Below are 17729 nucleotides of genomic sequence, written 5' to 3'. Positions count from 1 at the left end.
TGCAGCAGCTTTATTCATAATAGCCAAAACCTGGAAACAGCCCAGTTGTCCTAACAGAAGGGTAAGTAAACTGTGATATATTCATACAATGGAATAGTACTTGGCAATAAAAAGGAACAAATTACTGCTACATGAAACAATATGAATGAATCTCAAAAACATATTGAATTTAAAAAGGAAATCAGAAAAGAATATAATGTATAAGTGCATTTATATGAATAGGCAAAACTAATCTATGGTGATAGAAATCAAATCACTACTTGCTTTTCATGGGGGAAAACAAGGCAGGACATTGACTGTGAAGGGGTATAAAAAAACTTTCTGGAATTAAGAAATGTTTTTTATCTTGGTCAGGATGTGAGTTATACAGGTATATGCATTTGTCACAATGTATTGAACTCTACCCTTAATATCTATGCATTTCACTGTCTATAAATTATTCCTCACTTTTTTAAAAAATTGGCTGGAGCAGAGACTGCCCCGTTTAGCTGAGATTATAACTCTTCAATTTAAAATAGCTCCTTCTCCTGGATTGCCTCATTTTGTGATTTGAGTTTGCTACCATGACCAATATCTTTACTTCACTACCTTTACCTTTACTAACCTATTATTTCCTTTTTATTATCATTTCAAGTATACAAAGTACAACATAGATTAGAATTTCACAGTTAATTAAATGACATTATCAGCTGTTTAGGTTTGGTCAATATATATGCTTTAATAGAGTAATGACATACATGCAAATTACAAATGTTTAAATAACACTGAATTTTAAATTAATCCTCCATGTAAGCCTTTGCCTATCTGACATATTAAAATGAAAGCAAAACAAACAAACATCTGTATTCAGGTTGGGCTAATAGAAGCAACTGATTTCCAACATTTAAATGATCAAAACCACTTCAGTGAGAAAATGGTTTTCTCAGACCTTCTCATAGATTCTGGTGCAGACCACGCCCTTCATCACACATTCCTTAAAAAAGAGAGAGATTAATTATCTCCAACTTAAACCAGGGAACATCAGATTTGTAATAAAAATAGAAATTCAAAATAAACTCATCAGATTAATTTAGAAAGGAATAAAGCATCAGTATGTCAGTCTCCAGTACTTTACAATATGACCACTGAAATAGGAGTAATAGTTGATCTATATTACATTACTGTAAAGGACTTTTTTAAGGGCAAGTTTTTATGCATAATTTGCACGTCTTTTAAATCTACTAAAACATTGCTTTTCAAAACTATCTGCACATTTGCATTATCTGGGGAACATTTAAATATACTGATGGCTCCTCCTTCCCCAAGAGACTTGCGTTTAATTGACCTGTGTTGGGGTCTCCATACTGGTATTTACTCCCCATGTAAATCTATTTTGCAACAAAGGCTAAGAACACTGTACTAAAGAGAAAAACATTCAAAACATTACATGAATCTATTTATAATCCATGTATGTGTTAATTAGTAAACCCAAAGCCTCAATCTTAAAAAAAATCCTTAGAGGTCGTTACATTATCCTTTGTGAACATTCTATTTTTGACTAAAAGAGGTCTCCAATGATCTCAGCTTGCATTATTGACATGGTTTAGTATAAGTTACCATGGCTTCTTGAAAGCAAAATGGTTAGATGTCTGTGAATATCTGCAATTGAGCCTTTTACAGTGTGTTTTGCTTTTAAAATTTAGAGTTGCTTTTTTCTTTGTGAGTCCAAACTAGTGAGATTTATACAAACTTTCTTTAACTTTACTACCATTTTTAGGTATTCTTATTTCTAAAATGACAAATTGGCTTTTTTATTTCTAAAATCTTGGGTCATTATTTAAAGTATTTGGAGGTGAATCTTTTATGGTTTAAATGTCACTCAAGTGTTTACTCGGATCCTATTCTTAGCCATTTTTATCTATTTATATTCCAAAGAACAAAGAGAAGTTTGAAAATAATATAAGAAAATTCTTTATATTAGCATCATTTCTCTATTTAGAAGTAAAAATACTCTTACCACTACCATTTTTCCATTCACCAACTTCCTTTTTATGGTTGTCTCTTTGCCATCCCATTTTTGTACTTGCTTCAGTGAGCCTCTCTCCAGGGTCACAGTGCTCTACAAAGACAAGTTCATGTAATTGACTTGCCTTGACTTCAGTTGATTAAAGAAGCAGTTCATTCAGTATCGAACCATTTTCATAACAGATGTCTCATGAGGCACATTCATGTTCAATGGAATAGAGTCTACCCTTTTAAACACTAGCAGAAATAATCCTCTCTCTCAAGCAGGCGATTGTGCCAACTTTAAAGCAAAACATTAAAGATTACCTTGGTTTTCCTGTTGTCAGCTGTGGTTTCTTCAAATTCCTGGCCTAGCTTGAAGGAGATCTCTGTATTTTTAAAGGTGCTTTCAGTTCGTATAGTTATAATATCTCCTTTCTTGCTGATGATCACCCTGGGTTTGGCCAAGTTTCCCAGTTTCCTGGTGGCTAACCCTACACCTGAAGATCAAGATAGTGTTAGAATTAAATTGACCAAGAGAGCGTCCCTGGGGAGACTGTGGTGGACACATCGAAGCCCAGTGGTGCCTTAGGTGTATAGATGGCAGGTAGTATCACTTACTACTAAGGGCCTTCTTACCCAGTGGAAATACATGCCCAGGACTCAAACATTTTAGGTTTTGTTATTACAAAAGTAATAACAAAGATTTTCAAGGGGAAAGTGTTCAGCCAAAATAGTGTGAGTCATCCACTTTTACCACATCCAATTCTGCTCCCTATTGGAAATTACTAATTATAGATTTGTGTGAATCATTCCAAATATTTTAGTTTATACATACAAATGCTATGGATATATATGAGACTATGACATATACAGACTGTTTCATGATTTTTTTTGCTCAGTAATATATTATGGATTTGGAGAAGAATTCCCTTCCTATCTTTGATAGAATCTCATTTCTGATATTTTGTAGCTCCCATGTCTATCTGCTTGGAAAAACTATCCATCTACCTTTGAAAGATGGACAATTACAAATGATCATATGTAAATAAGATGATATTTTAAAACTCTTCTACATTTGAAAAACAAAAAATTAGACTCGGATTTTATTCCTATTACTACCAAGACTATAGAAATACATAGAAAAGGACAAATTCCAAATAAGAAATACATGAACGATAAACTAGTTTCCTAAGGCTCCAGTTGGAAGTCCCAATGCTTGAGGCTCTGACTCAGGGGGATGGGCGGGACATGGACAATGTATATAACCTAAGCTTTTGTACCCCCATGATGAGCTGAAATTAAAAAAAAAAAGCTTTTACATATATATATATATATATATATATATATATATGTATATACACACACACACACACACACACACATACAAATAAGAAGTTAAGAGTTATAGCTAATAAACTGTTATTTCTTTCAATTCTGGTTAATATTTTGTTATTTTATATGATTGAGGACAATGTTTCTCAAACTAAATCATAATCTCTGGGGCAGAGCCTGAGAACCCACATTTATCAAACCCCAGGGTGTCCTTATGCACATAAATTTGAAAACAACAGAATCAGAGCATCCCTCCTTGAGACTTTCTTTTATTTTGCTGCTTTTTCATCTGTAAAGTCAAGTCTTTAAATCTAACCAATCTCATAGTATGGATCTATCCCCATAAGTTCTCATAGTTTGCCAGGTAACAGTGACACAACTTTGCTCATTTTACCTGAAATAGAACCTTTTATACAAGTTTTCTGAACAGTTAAGTAAAGCTATAGGCACTTTGACAAGCATGGCAAGCTGAGGTCCCTGGCATCACTCTCTATTAACATCTGTGGAAATTTCCAAAGATTCTTCACATCTATGGTGTTCATATCTATGGAACATTCTCTAGAAATAGTATAAAATAAAGTTGTTGTAACTAATGACTGGGTTTTCCATCTCCATTTACTGCTCCAACTCTAGGAAATTGAGTTTGAAATCATTGCCCTAGTTTTTTTTTTCTCTCTGTAACTTCCATAGGTTATGAATGTCCTATTTTAGAAAGCACTTTTGTCTTTCAAACTCTCTGTCTCTACATGATTATGTAATAAAGGACGACCTAAGGATAGAGAGAAAAAAACTTACAGTTTAGCTAAGAATTAAATTTTAAATTGAGGTTTTCTAGTATTTGTAATATATTCAACTTATTTTATGAGCACTGTAGTTGCTATAAAACTCTTAGAAAAGCCAGAGAATGGATTGACTAAACTTCTAAAATTTCTTTCCTATGGATCTGTGATAACTCTTTTGGTATGAAACTGCCTTTGAAATCAGTGGAAGTTCTATGCATTTAAGTAGCTCCCATTTAAGTTAAAATCTATTAAAATTGCCACAAATAAAATGCAAATAAATTATCTGAATGACACAACAAAAGATTAACCCCTGAAGAGTTTTGTACTTGAGACTGCAAACTTTTGCGGTCTCTTGTTAAGGATATTAGAAGAAAATGTCATGTAGCTTTCTTAGTCAGAACAACAAAGAGCATTTCTTACCCAGAGCTTTCATGTAATCATCAAAATTCTCACTAGAGACAAGTTTCCAGGTGCCAAGGAATCTGTTGCTCATTGTGCTAGGTGAGAGGTCAGCACAGTTCTAGATGGGATTCAAAAGACTCAGAGGAGATGCAGAGGCCTCAGAAGATTCTTTTCAAAGATATCCAAAGCACGTGACTCTCACAGAGATCCAATGGAGAAAGGCAGTGTCACCATTGGACAATAAACGGCTCTTCAATCAACAGCTGCCCATCCAGTGGGATAAAAGAGAACTCCACATAATGGTTCCTTTGTCTCCAAAAATTCTTATAAAAATGAATGAGAATGCTATTCGAACCTTCAAATTTTTTTTGGGCTAGCCTACATTTATAAGAGTTCTTAGGTCCTTTAATGCTCTGGAAAACACTCTGTGAATTATATGATCGTGAATGAGTGTATGTGTGTGTGTTTAGGCATCTTGGTGACTTTCAATCCTGAGTCTGCACAATTAAGAATTCTTATTGAAAAGGAAGAAAGAGAGAAATATGTCCATGAGTATTGTGATAACAGTCTGAAATATGTTGTGGGAGGGAAATGCAGGGGAGCAGTGTGAGGAAGTATTCATAGGTAAGGGAGGCTTGGCATAGTTCACATATCCCAGGCAGGCAGAGTAGGCAGACAATGAGATCAGTCTATTACAGTAGAGCACAGAAATTGTATTCATGTGATGGGACGAGAAATAGCACTGTAACATGCTCTTTAACCACAGCAAAGATTTTCATCTAAAAATAAACCTTAAGTCTGAACCAAGCAGGTTCTTAGTTACTATAACAACTTTGCGTTTAAGTCATTTAAAATACATCCACAGTTTTATAAAGACAGGATTTTCTGGCAGGGTGCAGTGTTTCATGCCTGTAATCCTGGCACTTTGGGAGGCCAAGGTGGGAGGACTGCTTGAGGCCAGGAGTTTAAGACCATCCTAAGCAAGAGTGAGACAGCATCTCTACAAAAAATAGAAAAATTAGCTGGGCATGGTAGTGTGAGCCTGTAGTCCCAGCTGTACTACTGTACTGGGATGCTGAGGCAGGAGCATCACTTGAGCCCAGGAGTTTGAGGTTGCAGTGCAGTGAGCTATGATGATGCCACCTCACTCTAGCCTGAGTGATGGAGCAAGAGCCTGTCTCAAAATAAATAAATAAATAAATAAAAAGAGAGATTTTTCTATAAAAGTAATACTAATGCATATTGAGAGCTCACTATGGGCCAGTCACTGTGCTAAGTGCTTAATATAGTGATCTCATTTAATCATATCACTAACTTCAAGAGTTACGCGTTATTATTATATCCATTTATCAATGAGAAAAACTGTTGCTCAGGGAGGTTAGGTAACTTGCTTCCAAAACTCAAGTACAGAGAGGCAGAACTTGAACCCAACACTGTCCCCAGTGCCCAGACTCTGGACATTATCTCATGCTGCTCCTACTATACCGTACATGGGCAGGGGGGACAAAGAGCAGGTGATACTGATATCACTATGATGGCTAGGGGTACTCATTCTCTTCTCAAAGATCAAGAGATCCAGGCTACTACAGAGCCCAGTGTTCAACCAGGGAGACCAAAGGTAAATCTTCTCAGAGCATAACTGCTGCTCTTGGGAACGCCTAATTGCTTTTCTACATACCATGTCATGTAAATGTTCCTTACATATTGTCTACAAGTTACATACAATTAAATATTTGGAAAAGAAATATGTTCTATAGATATTAAAAAGATCATAAGAGAATATTATAAAGTAACTCCTGCCAATAAAATTTCTTTAAAATAAAAAGCTTTAAAAGAAATTTATAAATTTCCTTAGGAAACACAATGTATCAAAAATGATGAATCCTGAATACTCCCAAATCTATTAGCATTGAATCCATAATTAAGATCTATCCTACAAATATACCCTAGGCTCATAGTCTTCACTAATGAATTCTTACAAATATTTAAGGAAAAATAATACCAATCTTACATACAATCTTCCAGAGAATAAAAAAGTACTATTAATAGTTTCCAACTGGCTTCTGCCAAGGTCTTTGCACTTGTTCTTTCCTGGGATGCTTAACCACTCCCATGTGGTTAACCCTTAAATCTCAGTTCAATCATCCTCTTCTACCTTTGCAGCAACATATTTTAGATTTGAATTCAATCATCCATCTTTTCTAACTTCTTCTGGTACCATGTATATCATTTTTTAAGTTACTGCAATGACAATTTTTATGAATTTTGGATATTATTTGATAAACGTGTGTGTCACCTACTGAAGTCTTGATTCCATGTGAGTAGGGACGAAGTGTGATTTTGCTCATGTAATATCCCAAGTGCATAACACAATGCATACACATAGTAAGTAATGAATAAACGTTTGTTCACTAGCTGAATGAGTGAAGAAAATATGAAATTTTCTACTTACAAGGATTTTTGTTTGCATTAAATCAGAGAATACATATTATATTTATTATTGTTTTATTTAAAAGTGCTAACTTTTAACCATTACACTTTTCCCTGAGAAGAACAAATACAAAACAAAGCTCATGATGCCATTTTTCAGAAGGGATGGAAGAAGTTTGTGCCTTTTTCTTTTTTCTTTCTGATCTGAAAGAGTGACCCTACCTGCCTGAAAGGCAGGCTTCATGGACTGAGGCTGACCAAGACCCTGCATATTCAACATTTGATAGATACGTTGCCAGCATTCATTTCCTTTTTCCCTCTTTCCAACAGTCTCCAGTTTCCTTTTGGGGATCCACGTAATTTCGTGGAAGCTGACCTTACTGCCTCCCACTTAGGGGGTAGAATAGATGACCCTGGCCAAGCCAATCATCACATCCCATCCTCTTGAATACAGCAATAGAATCAAGGGTATAGATGTGTGAACTGAGCAGACCATACAGCAATTACAGGTGTTTTCTGGAAATGTTAAAGCAAAATTGCTCTCTCTGACATGAAATAAGAAAGCATGTAGCTCCAGGAGCTGAGAGCAGCCATCTGGGCACTAGGAGTGGAGCCAGATTTAGGATGAAGCTAAGGAGAGACGGAAAGGACCCAGATCTTTCAGATATCCTTGAGGCAGTGGATCAAGCCTCGTCTAAAGCATCCTTATCTTTGGATTTTTTCAGTTATATGAGCTGATAAATTTTCTTTACTGTATTATTTACTTTGAATCTGGGTATAACTTAAATATTTTCCTTCCAGTGAAGGGACTGTACTGCCAGAAAAAGCCATTGGGATGCTTTCTGTTATAAAGAATGATAACCATTCTTTTTGACAAGATCATGGGAAAAGCAGCAGCAGAATTTTATGTCGGAAAGGTACTTTGAAAATACAGCAGAAAAGAGAATATCTTTGGATATTCTAGGGGTTTCAGTCTGGGGTTTTTCTAAGAATCCCTCTTGTCATAGGACGTTAGACTTTTTTCATGAGATAATACATATTATGAAAGCATCTACAACTAGTGCTTATGATCAATAATATTATTTTCCTAAACTTCTCTTTCTCTTCTCCCTCCCTTGCCTTCTCTTCCTTCCCTTTTATATTCTGGTGGCACGAAAAGCCCAAAGGCTTTGGAATCATACCTAAGTATGAAAATTAGTTGTAACATCCATTCCTTCATTTGCCCATCCTATTAGTCAGCAGTAAAAGCAGGTGATTGTTTTCATGTTCAGGATGACATGATCTTATTACAACCCTAGGAAAGGACATGTGAGAAGAACCCAAGATTCGTTGTATATTATCTCACAAGCATGAATGCAATTATTCAATATATATTTCTTCAACTGTGATAGTACCAGATATAACATGGTGAGTGAAGTAGCAGCAGTTCCTGCCTTCATGAGACTTTTACTCTATTAATAGTTCAGAAGATAGACATTAAACATTCAGAGACATATTATATCCAGTTATTTTTTATCATTTGCAGATGGAGACGGTGAGAATGCCATTAAAGAGCCAGCTGACCACTTCTACATAGAAAGACGCCTTATGGAATTTCTTAGACACCATCATGAAACTGATGATCTGATTCATCCCCAGAATTCCAGCAACTAGGGCATCAGGTGCCCTTCCCAGGCAGGTATTTGACATAAGGTGACAATGGCACTTCAGGCCTGCTATCCCCCTTCCATGTTTCAAGTAAGTGTTTTTCCCTAAGTTTAATAATGCCAGAATTAAAATTGCTTTCTTAATGCAAACCATTTCTTGTAACTTTTTCAGCTACCAGTGGATATTTGGTCCTTTGGTTACTATGGTAACTGTTGCATTTATGCTGCCCCAAAGGTAGTTAATAGCTTTTGTTGAATGGCAATAAAGAGATGGAAAAAGTAGTGGTGATTTCACTAAACAACGTAATTAGCATTGTTTTTTGCTAGAATCTAACACACCTGGCCTCTTTTCCAAAGGCTAGTCTAAGATTTCACATCATTATTCCTAATAAAACACCTGAGAATTGAAGTTATTCTCTGGGGAGGGAATAAAAGACAGGATTTCAGCATTTCAATTTCTTTCTCTGGTCATTATAGTATGTACTGAGCTTTCTACAGTTTTTCTACTCCATTTGCATTTCCTCTTAGAAGGAAAAGTGATACTAACACTTTTCAAGTGATTTTAATACTTTCCAGATAGGTACTACTTTCAGGTTTTAGCACAAATAGCTGTAGGAAACACTAGGACTCAGCCATCTGCTACATATTGCTGTTACGAGAAAAAAAAAAACGCTAAAAAATAATTTACTTGCAAAACATAGGGAAAATATGTATATATGTGTCTAGCTTGATTTTATAAGGAAGAAAATAAACTACAAAATTCACATGATTTTCTAATCAGGTGTTATCCAGGTAGCTTACTTTGTTTCCTACTTATTTCCTTGATTGTGTCTTACAAAATTTTTTCAACTATTGAGATGGTATAGAGGCTTTGAGAGAAAGTGTAATTTACATATGAACTTTTTATGCATAGAGAGAGATCAGACTAGGTAAAGTTAGATCAGAAAATCAATTAAATTCGTGTTTAAACTGTGTTTTGTTTATTTTTGCCAATCCATCCGTTATTCCCTCAAACAATTAAAAACTAGTTTTGAAGCTAAATTCTAGCTTATAACATGCTCGTGACTGAAGATAGAATGTAAAAATGAAATCTCTTAAATTTCACACTGACTCAGAGTAACACTGGCTGCTGCAATAAACGCCAAGATTTCTGTGGCTTAACCCAGAAGTTTATTTCTTGCTCGATGTCCAGTCCAGTGTGGGGGCTCCTGGTCTGTGGGTAGCTTGTCTCCATGAAGTGACTCAGAGGCCTTGGATAATTCATCTTGTGCCCATTCCACCCCCTCGGGTTTTGGAGTCCTCTCCTCCAACCAGGCAGGCACAGGTTGCTTTGAGTCAGAAGTGTCACATGTCACTTCCACTCAGATTTCAATGCAAACAAAAGTCGTCATAAGGCGCCATGGCAGGGGGTGGGTGTGGAATGGGCAGTGTAGTGCCTGGCTGCAGGCTCTTCTCAACAATCCCTCTGTACTATGGAAGGACAACCCCAGATTTCTGGTGCATAATTAACCACTTCGGTCACAGCAGCATTCAAATCATGGTACATAGAATCCTAACATTATTTCTTTCTTTCTTTCTTTGTTTTTTTGAGACAGTGTCTCTCACTCTGTCACCCTGGGGAGAGTGCAGTGACGTCATTGTAGCTCGCTGCAACCTCAAACTCCCGGGCTCAAGTGATCCTCCTGTCTCAGCCACCCAAGTAGCTGGGACTACAGGTGCACACCAATACACCTGGCTAATGTTTTCTATTTTTGATAGAGACGAAGTCTCATTATTGCTCAGGCTGGTCTTAAACTCCTGACCTCAAGCAATCGTCCCGCCTTGGCCTCCCAGAGTGCTAGGATCCCAGGCATGAGCCACTGTGCTTGGCCACTGACACCATTTCTTAATGTAAAAGGAATGTTATAGTGAATTTGGAGTAAGTTCTCATCTAACTTTACCACTTACTAGATGGATGGCATCTGGGTTGCAGTTTTATCATTTGTAAAATATTGATTGTTTTGAGGATCAAGAAAGATAACTTTTGTGAAATTGCTTGGTAACATATATTGAGATGTATTATTTTTAATAAGCTCTACTGAAATCCAAACTCTGTTTTACAAAGCAAACCAGAATCCATTTTCCCTACTCCTTTTCCACAAAGTCCATTTCTAATTAGTTGGTTCAAGACCCTGCTCCAAGCTTACCTTTGCTGAGACACTCAAGCTCTGGCCTTTTCTGCTCCCTGTTCGAGGGCACGTGCTTGCCAATTACATTGCTCCTACTCTCTGCATTCTCCTTGCCCTGTAACCTGGGAAGGGGATCTGGGGAAAAGGAGAAGACCTGAGGGATTGCCTGTGTTAATCCTTTTTGTAAGGTCTCATTTACCCTCACCACAACCTTGAGAAGTAGCTAAGTATCTATTTTACAAAGCAGAAAACTAAAGTGATTAAGCAACTCACGCATCCACACGTAGCTGCCGATGGCAGAAGCAGGGTTCAAGTTTACCTCTGACTGGTTCTCAAACCCTGTTCCACTTCACTGCATGTGTTTCTGGGCCAACAGATGAGTCCCATTCTATCAGTGGTGGTTAAACTGGTGGTTAAATCGTCCCTCACCACCTTTCTGGAAAAAGGACACAGGGCCAGGACACCAAACTCCAAAATGAATAGATTATATTTTTCCTCTAAATGTTCAAGATAGAAATCGTGAGAGTGTATAATTTTGGGGTTAGGTTATGTCCTGATACTTTATCCTAATGTTTCATCTAATTTGGGTTACTATCTTTGGGATAATCAGTTGTCTTTTTATAGCCAGTGAAGAAAAGCATGTTCATCTATGGTTATTGTATTTTTGTGAATGAAGTATGAAAATTAAAAACTACTGAGAAGGTTCAAAACAAATTATTTTAATTTTACTTCTGCAGGGCAAGCATGGTTACATTTTGTACACTTAAGTCCTTTAGGAAAGAGAAGGACAGGTCATGACAAGAACAATATCCTTACTTTGGTTCTTGTTGTATTATAATTTAATATGGTTAAGCTGCCCGTGTGCAGCAGCTGTGTGCTAGCATCAAGCCAGTCACTTCCAGTACACAGCTAAATGCCCAGCTGTTTTCAGGGTTCAATGTGACAGGTCCTACGTCTTTTCCTTGGCAAGGGATTCAGTTCATGCCCCAACCCCATGCTTGAATCTTTTTGTTTATTACCCTTCAATTTCACACTTACTAAGGTGACTATAACCCCAGTTTGCCTAGAACAGTCCCAGTTTATGCCTACTGTCCAGGTGTAACTCTTAATAGTTCCCCTTTTCACTTTTAACATGTCACCCAGTTTGGATGACAAATTGTTGCAGAACCCCAAGTTTAGGCTCGTATACCTGAAGTGCAGCTAAACCCAAACTGTGACATTGGTGCTTGGAGATAGACAGAGGTTTGTTTGATTTGACCAAAGCAAGAACCTGGGAGAGTAAAATCTGTCAGATCCATTTTACCAAAGAAATGAAGCAGGGGGCTTTTATGTGGCTAGGGAATAAGGGGTGGGGGGTGGGGAATTTTAGGGAACCAAAAGGGGAAAGTCTGTGTTGCTCCTCGTCTCAGATAACGCTTTGAGTAACCAGACTTCTGGACATCAGGAGTTAGTTGTAACTTTTTAAAGGACATTCATTCTTTCTGTAAAATAAACTCATAGGTTTTCCTTGCAACCCTGGAGTTATCTCCTCTTGCTTGACAAAGAAACAGTACAACAGCAGTTAATAATTATTGTGACAACAAGGGGTGTTGGGTAGGAAGCAAGCTCTTAATGTGTGTAAACAAATAAGGACCTAGTCAAATTTTGTATTATTTTAGTCATTAAAAAATGCTAGGGTACTAAAATCTCAAGGGGCCTGGCTACAAAATTACATGGGCATTCCACTCTAGTGCATATTAAACATGATTCTCAGGACTTAAGTTTAACCACCTACTATCTATGTTTCAATTTAAGGCACAACATGATTATTCACATAATTCCTCCTCTTTCTCTTTTCCTCCTCCCAGTGCTACAGGGACTCTCAGTTTTCAGGCTTTACCCTTTAATTTTACCTCCATTACTCTGTCTTGCTCTAAGCCCTGACAGGACTCACTCCTAACAATAGCATTTAGTGAAACTGTTAAGGGAATTTATGTAGCTCTAACAATTGTACTCCTACTAGGCATTTAGAAATTCAGGACTGGCATTTAATAAAATGTCATTCTGCAAAGGCTAAGCTGTAAACAGTGGTGACAGATGCACCAGGCTGATTATTTTAAATGTATTTATGGAGAAGGGAGGCAATAATTGTTTTAAATCCTCTTTTACAATAATTTCACCATACTGTATAAATATGCAGGCTGTATTGTTTGCTATCTTTCTATCATCTATTTATTTATGTATCTATTTTCTTCATCATCAACATCATCGTTATCATCATCACCTAATCTATCTATCTATCTGCTTTAAGCAGGGCCAGACTTCTGCAAAGCAATATTGGTTTTTGGAATCTGTGCTGCCCAAATTAGGTTCCAGTGATAGAATATATCTCCCTTTGAGGCCATATAAACTTCCACCTGGCTTTGATAGAATGCCTGAACCTAAATGGAATGGATCCATTGGCAGGAGCTCAAGGACTGTGGCAGTCAGATGGGCAGAGACAGAAGGGACTTTGGCGCTTTTACAGTCACACCACAGGCAAGTAGCTTCTCACCTTACCAATTTATCAGACTCTTATTATCAAACAGCTCTAAAACTGCACTTGATTTGATGATTTTATTGAGCAAATTTATAATGAGACGTTTTTAAAAATGTCTCACTGGCCCTAAGATATGTCTTCTTCAAGTATCGGCTCCCTGTCAGTGAACAAGTTTTCACTGATGTGGACCTTTTCTTCACACCTTTTCATAGACTCTGGTGCTGACAATATTATTCATGGTGCATTCCTAAAAGCAAAAGGGGATTTATTAGAGTTGGTAGATAACAGGCTAAAATTACCCTGTCCCTCTGTCCCCAGACCCAACTTTCAATTCGAGGTACAAAAACAATTGAGTAACGTGAAAGGCATGTATAAAATAGGAGCATATAAACATTTCAATTTAGATAAAACTTACCACTACCATTTTTCCCTCTGCAATTTTTCTTTTGATTGTTGTCTCTTTGCCAAGCCATTTTTGGACCTGAATCATTGAGCCACTGTCTAATGTTATAATGCTCTATAAATGAATAAAGAAATCAATTAGAAGTAGCAATCCACCACATTCTAACTTTCATATGACTAGACATCTACTTTATAATTTCTATTTTGAAATTTTTTTCTTTAAAAACTTTACTTTGGTTCTTGTCCTAATTTAATACTGTCAAGCCAGAAGTCTCAAGAGATTAGTCAATTAGCGCTCTCTCCCAGACAAATAATACCTAAGCTATTTGTGCTTAACTGTTCCTTCTCTATGCTCTTTTACACAATGACAAAGAAAGATCAGGGGAAAAAAGTGAAAACAATTTGAGTTTTTTAGCCCTGTTGTTAACCATCAGAATCGTTAGCAAAAGGATTAAGTTCAGAGATGTGCAGATATTGACAGAACAAGCCCAGACTCACTTGGTGATCAATCAGATTACATAGAGTAAACCATGCCTGACCACCTTCTAGTTTTTTCCTGAAGATTTAGTTCTGACCTTCACTTTCCGGTTGTCTGCTGTGGTTTCATCAAATTCTTCCCCCAGCTTGAAGGAGATCTCAGTGTTCTTGAAAGAACTTTCTGTTCTGATGTTCACCTTTTCCCCATTGACACTAATACTGACGGTTGGCTTCACTAACCCTGCCGCGTTCCGAGCTGCAACGTCCACTCCTGGAAGACAGGAAACCAACACTCCTTATTACGACATTTAAGAAGAAATGTTAACAATCATTTTGGAAAGCAATTTTCAAAGAGTGCATACTTCGCCTATTGAAGTTTTGGATCATGTACAATAACTTCTTTTAGGCTCTCTGTGATATCTGGATTGAGCCAGAGCCTCCCAATCACAAGGTTTATCTTGTAATTATATTTGACTTTTGGAAAAACTGAATCCACTCTCTGAGACTATTGTGCTTCATCTAAAATGTGTATTTGTATGGGCTTTCATATAGTGATTCCTGATCAAACACTTGCACTTTTGCTCATGGAGCGTCAGGGCAACAGTGCAGGAGTTTGGCTTAGAGCCTGTCCCTATTCAAGTTGGGGATTTTCCATTGTCAAACTTGACTCCTGCAGTAGGTGGGCAGAGGAGCTGACTCCTTCAGATTGCGAAGCTGGTGTGACTCATCTCACGGCAAACACGCAGATCACAAAGAAGAGTGAGCTGGTTAAAACCCGGGCTCCAGATTGGAGCTGGCTCAGGCATATTATAGACCTTCTCTACCTGTCAGTTTGCTGCATAGTAAAATGTAGGTAATTATAGTACTTACCTCACAGATGTACTGGAAGAGTAAATAAAAGGACTTAGCCTGGTGCTGGCACATAGTAGGTGCTCAACTATTATTCCTCCTTGTGCCATGGCTAACCCCAATTCCCAGTCAAGGCAAGGGCCATTCTGGCCTTAAGTCCCAAGTTTATTATATGCTTCTCAATTTTAATTTAAAGCAAGTGAGTCTATAAATCCATGAAAAGAGAGGAAAACTTGTTTCTTATTATCCCCTGAAAAAGTTAATACTGACTACAAAAGAAGAATAAAATATTACATTTATAAGCATGCTGAGTTCTTATTATGAGGGATTAAACATTGTTGTTTTGTTGCCAGGATGGAGTAAACATTAATTAATAGTTGTAGCCAAAAGTTGCAGTAAAGTTTAAAAAAAAAGAAAACTAAGGAAAAGTTAAAAAGATCTTAGCTTTATATACAGTTTTTTATTACAAGGGAGTTTTCCCTTAATTAAATATGAAAAAAATATTAAATAATTACTGCTCTTCTAGTATTAGTAAAGAGTAGTTTTAGCTGTTATACACCCAAGTCATTTTAATTGATGCTTAACTATTCAACTTGATTCAAAGATAAAGGATAGGTAGTGTTTATACTTCTGAGTAATAACCAATAGTGAGACATTCAATGAGTACAAATATTCCCTTTCTCCCATCAAAATTTGGAATTCTTAAAAATAATGTTTTTTAAATATCTCTCATATGTATGAGAACTCTAAAAATTAACCAACTAAAAATTTTATTTGTTGCTACTACTCTTTTAAAGTTATAACTTAAAACAAGCCTTGCAACCAATTTAATTGATATATTTAATTATAGAGATTACTGTCTATATTTTGAAGCTGGGAAAAGCTATTCAATGAGATGACCAAGCTAAAGAGAAACTCTATCTAGAGGTTAAGATGCAGTATTTTCAAAAAGTATAAACATATGGGTTATGACCGGAGACAGGTAGGTCTAGTCTTCTAAAAAGAAACAATTATTACTAGTAATTTAAAAAAGCAAGAGTAGATGCATAAACTATGTTATTAGCATATAAATTTACTGTAGGATTACATAAGAAAGAGAAATTATAGGAAAATTCATTGTAAAGTACAAACCCAGCCACATCACAAAATGCTTTGCCAGTTTTCAAAAATCTTATAATGGCATTTCTCACCCAGTTCTTTCATGTAATCCTCAAAGTTTTCACTGGAGACCAGCTTCCAGGTTCCCAAGAAGGGCTCAACCATCGTGGAAAGCTTGCTGGGGAGAGGCACTCACAACAGAGAACCAGAGAAAGGTAAGCTTTCCAGTGCTACTAGTAACTTCATTTAAAGAGTGTCTTCATCACATGACTCTTCTGAAATGGCCAATGGGCAGCAGTAGCAAGACCGAAGATTCTAGGCACCAGCATTTGACTCATTTTATTTACCTCCAAACTAAGAAACAGAAAATTAACATGTGACGTTAAATCCAGGTCAATGATTATACCTTCTAGCAAAGAAATTTACATGTAAAGTGTCACCTGATAAATATTACTTGTAGAACAGAGACAATTTTCAATGGAGATCAGCCTTTTGAACAATGGATACTGAATCAGCCCTGAAGGAATATCCCAACAAATGTCTGATGAATACCTGGCGAGGGCGTATTCCCACGCAACCCTAGGAAATCCTTGCTTGGTCCACCTCAGCTGTTTTTTTGTTTGGATAAGTCACAGTGCCTGAATGTCCTCCTTATTAAAATAATATCTTCCCCGCCCTCCCTTGCAGGGTTGATGGACTGATATTAGTTAATGTAACTGAAATGCCTACAGTTGCTTGGAGTAAGGCGTAGGGTGTTATTAATATTGTCATTGTTTTTAATCAAGGGTAATTGAGGACTGGGAAGAAAGGTGACAAGTGAATAGTGGTATGTGATGTAAGCCTTAAAAAGGAAGCAAAGCTAATGCCTGGAAAATTCATCTTTCAGGATTACAAAGTAATTTTGATGTTAAAAGACACCATTTAAAATTGTGAGGGGAAATTTTAGGAAGTTTTATGGAGAAAAATGATGTTTGGCATCTGTATTCTAAAGACAAAGGCAGCAAATAGTTTCAATCTCTGTGCAATTACTTCTGCAATCATCTTCTGCAACCCCAGTAATGAGAGTGGACTTTGCAGGTACTGAGTGTACCAAGAAGGATTAGATTCAGGGGCTGTGGGTTTAAATTACAGCTTTGAACTCAAGTTGTTTCAAAGATGCTGGAAAGTTAGAGTGTCAGGGGTCAGAAAAAGAATATTCATACTTTTATCTGCTTTGTATGAAGTATTTCTTCCATTCGGAGAAATATTTTATTCAAATCATCTATTTGTGGAGAAAACAAACAAGCAGTTGATGTTTTGGCACCACAAAGTAATAAGTGGGATAAAGAATTGCTTTTGATGAAAACATGTAAAGAAGAAATTCATAATGTGATACCTTTATAGGTAGAACAGTTACTAAAATATCTGGAGAGAAAAATAAGGTAAGCAAAAACCCTCAAGTCAATTTCAGGAAGCTGAGTCCCATGCTCAAAATAAGTGCCTCAGCAGTTGTAGGTGCATTCGGAGGTGATGTTAAAATATAGAGCAAGTTATTAGAGCTTGCTTTACTGGTTCTAAATGTGTATGCACTCTCTGCTTGAAAGATAGCAAGCATGCATGGCTATGCATTTTGGCCATCGGGGTACTGTGACAAAAGTCT

General features: G+C 36.8%; 2 protein-coding genes across 2 annotated transcripts; both read right to left on the bottom strand.

Moving 5' to 3' along the window:
* Positions 1-379: 379 nt before the first annotated feature.
* PMP2 (peripheral myelin protein 2) lies at positions 380-4725 on the bottom strand. Its single transcript, XM_045560671.1, has 4 exons — positions 4521-4725; positions 2311-2483; positions 1997-2098; positions 380-973 (listed from the first exon to the last, which is right to left on the bottom strand). Exons 1-4 carry the CDS (start codon positions 4591-4593, stop codon positions 923-925), a joined length of 399 nt encoding a protein of 132 aa, XP_045416627.1. The 5' UTR covers positions 4594-4725; the 3' UTR covers positions 380-922.
* An 8602-nt stretch (positions 4726-13327) lies between these two features.
* FABP9 (fatty acid binding protein 9) lies at positions 13328-16319 on the bottom strand. Its single transcript, XM_045560664.1, has 4 exons — positions 16183-16319; positions 14242-14414; positions 13680-13781; positions 13328-13511 (listed from the first exon to the last, which is right to left on the bottom strand). Exons 1-4 carry the CDS (start codon positions 16253-16255, stop codon positions 13461-13463), a joined length of 399 nt encoding a protein of 132 aa, XP_045416620.1. The 5' UTR covers positions 16256-16319; the 3' UTR covers positions 13328-13460.
* Between the last annotated feature and the right edge of the window lie 1410 nt (positions 16320-17729).

The sequence above is a fragment of the Lemur catta genome, chromosome 9 (genome assembly GCF_020740605.2).
Source record: "Lemur catta isolate mLemCat1 chromosome 9, mLemCat1.pri, whole genome shotgun sequence".
NCBI lineage: Eukaryota > Metazoa > Chordata > Mammalia > Primates > Lemuridae > Lemur > Lemur catta.
Note: the sequence above shows the minus strand (reverse complement) of the source record. Positions and strands in the feature narration are given on the sequence as shown.

Coding starts and splice junctions, on each gene's coding strand:
- PMP2 (XM_045560671.1), bottom strand. CDS start 4,593: ATGAGCAACAGATTCCTTGGCACCTGGAAACTTGTCTCTAGTGAGAAT. Junction 2,484..4,520: donor TGATTACATGAAAGCTCTGG/GTAAGAAATGCT, acceptor CTTGATCTTCAG/GTGTAGGGTTAGCCACCAGG. Junction 2,099..2,310: donor CTGACAACAGGAAAACCAAG/GTAATCTTTAAT, acceptor TTGTCTTTGTAG/AGCACTGTGACCCTGGAGAG.
- FABP9 (XM_045560664.1), bottom strand. CDS start 16,255: ATGGTTGAGCCCTTCTTGGGAACCTGGAAGCTGGTCTCCAGTGAAAAC. Junction 14,415..16,182: donor GGATTACATGAAAGAACTGG/GTGAGAAATGCC, acceptor CCTGTCTTCCAG/GAGTGGACGTTGCAGCTCGG. Junction 13,512..13,679: donor CAGAGGGAAAAATGGTAGTG/GTAAGTTTTATC, acceptor TTTTGCTTTTAG/GAATGCACCATGAATAATAT.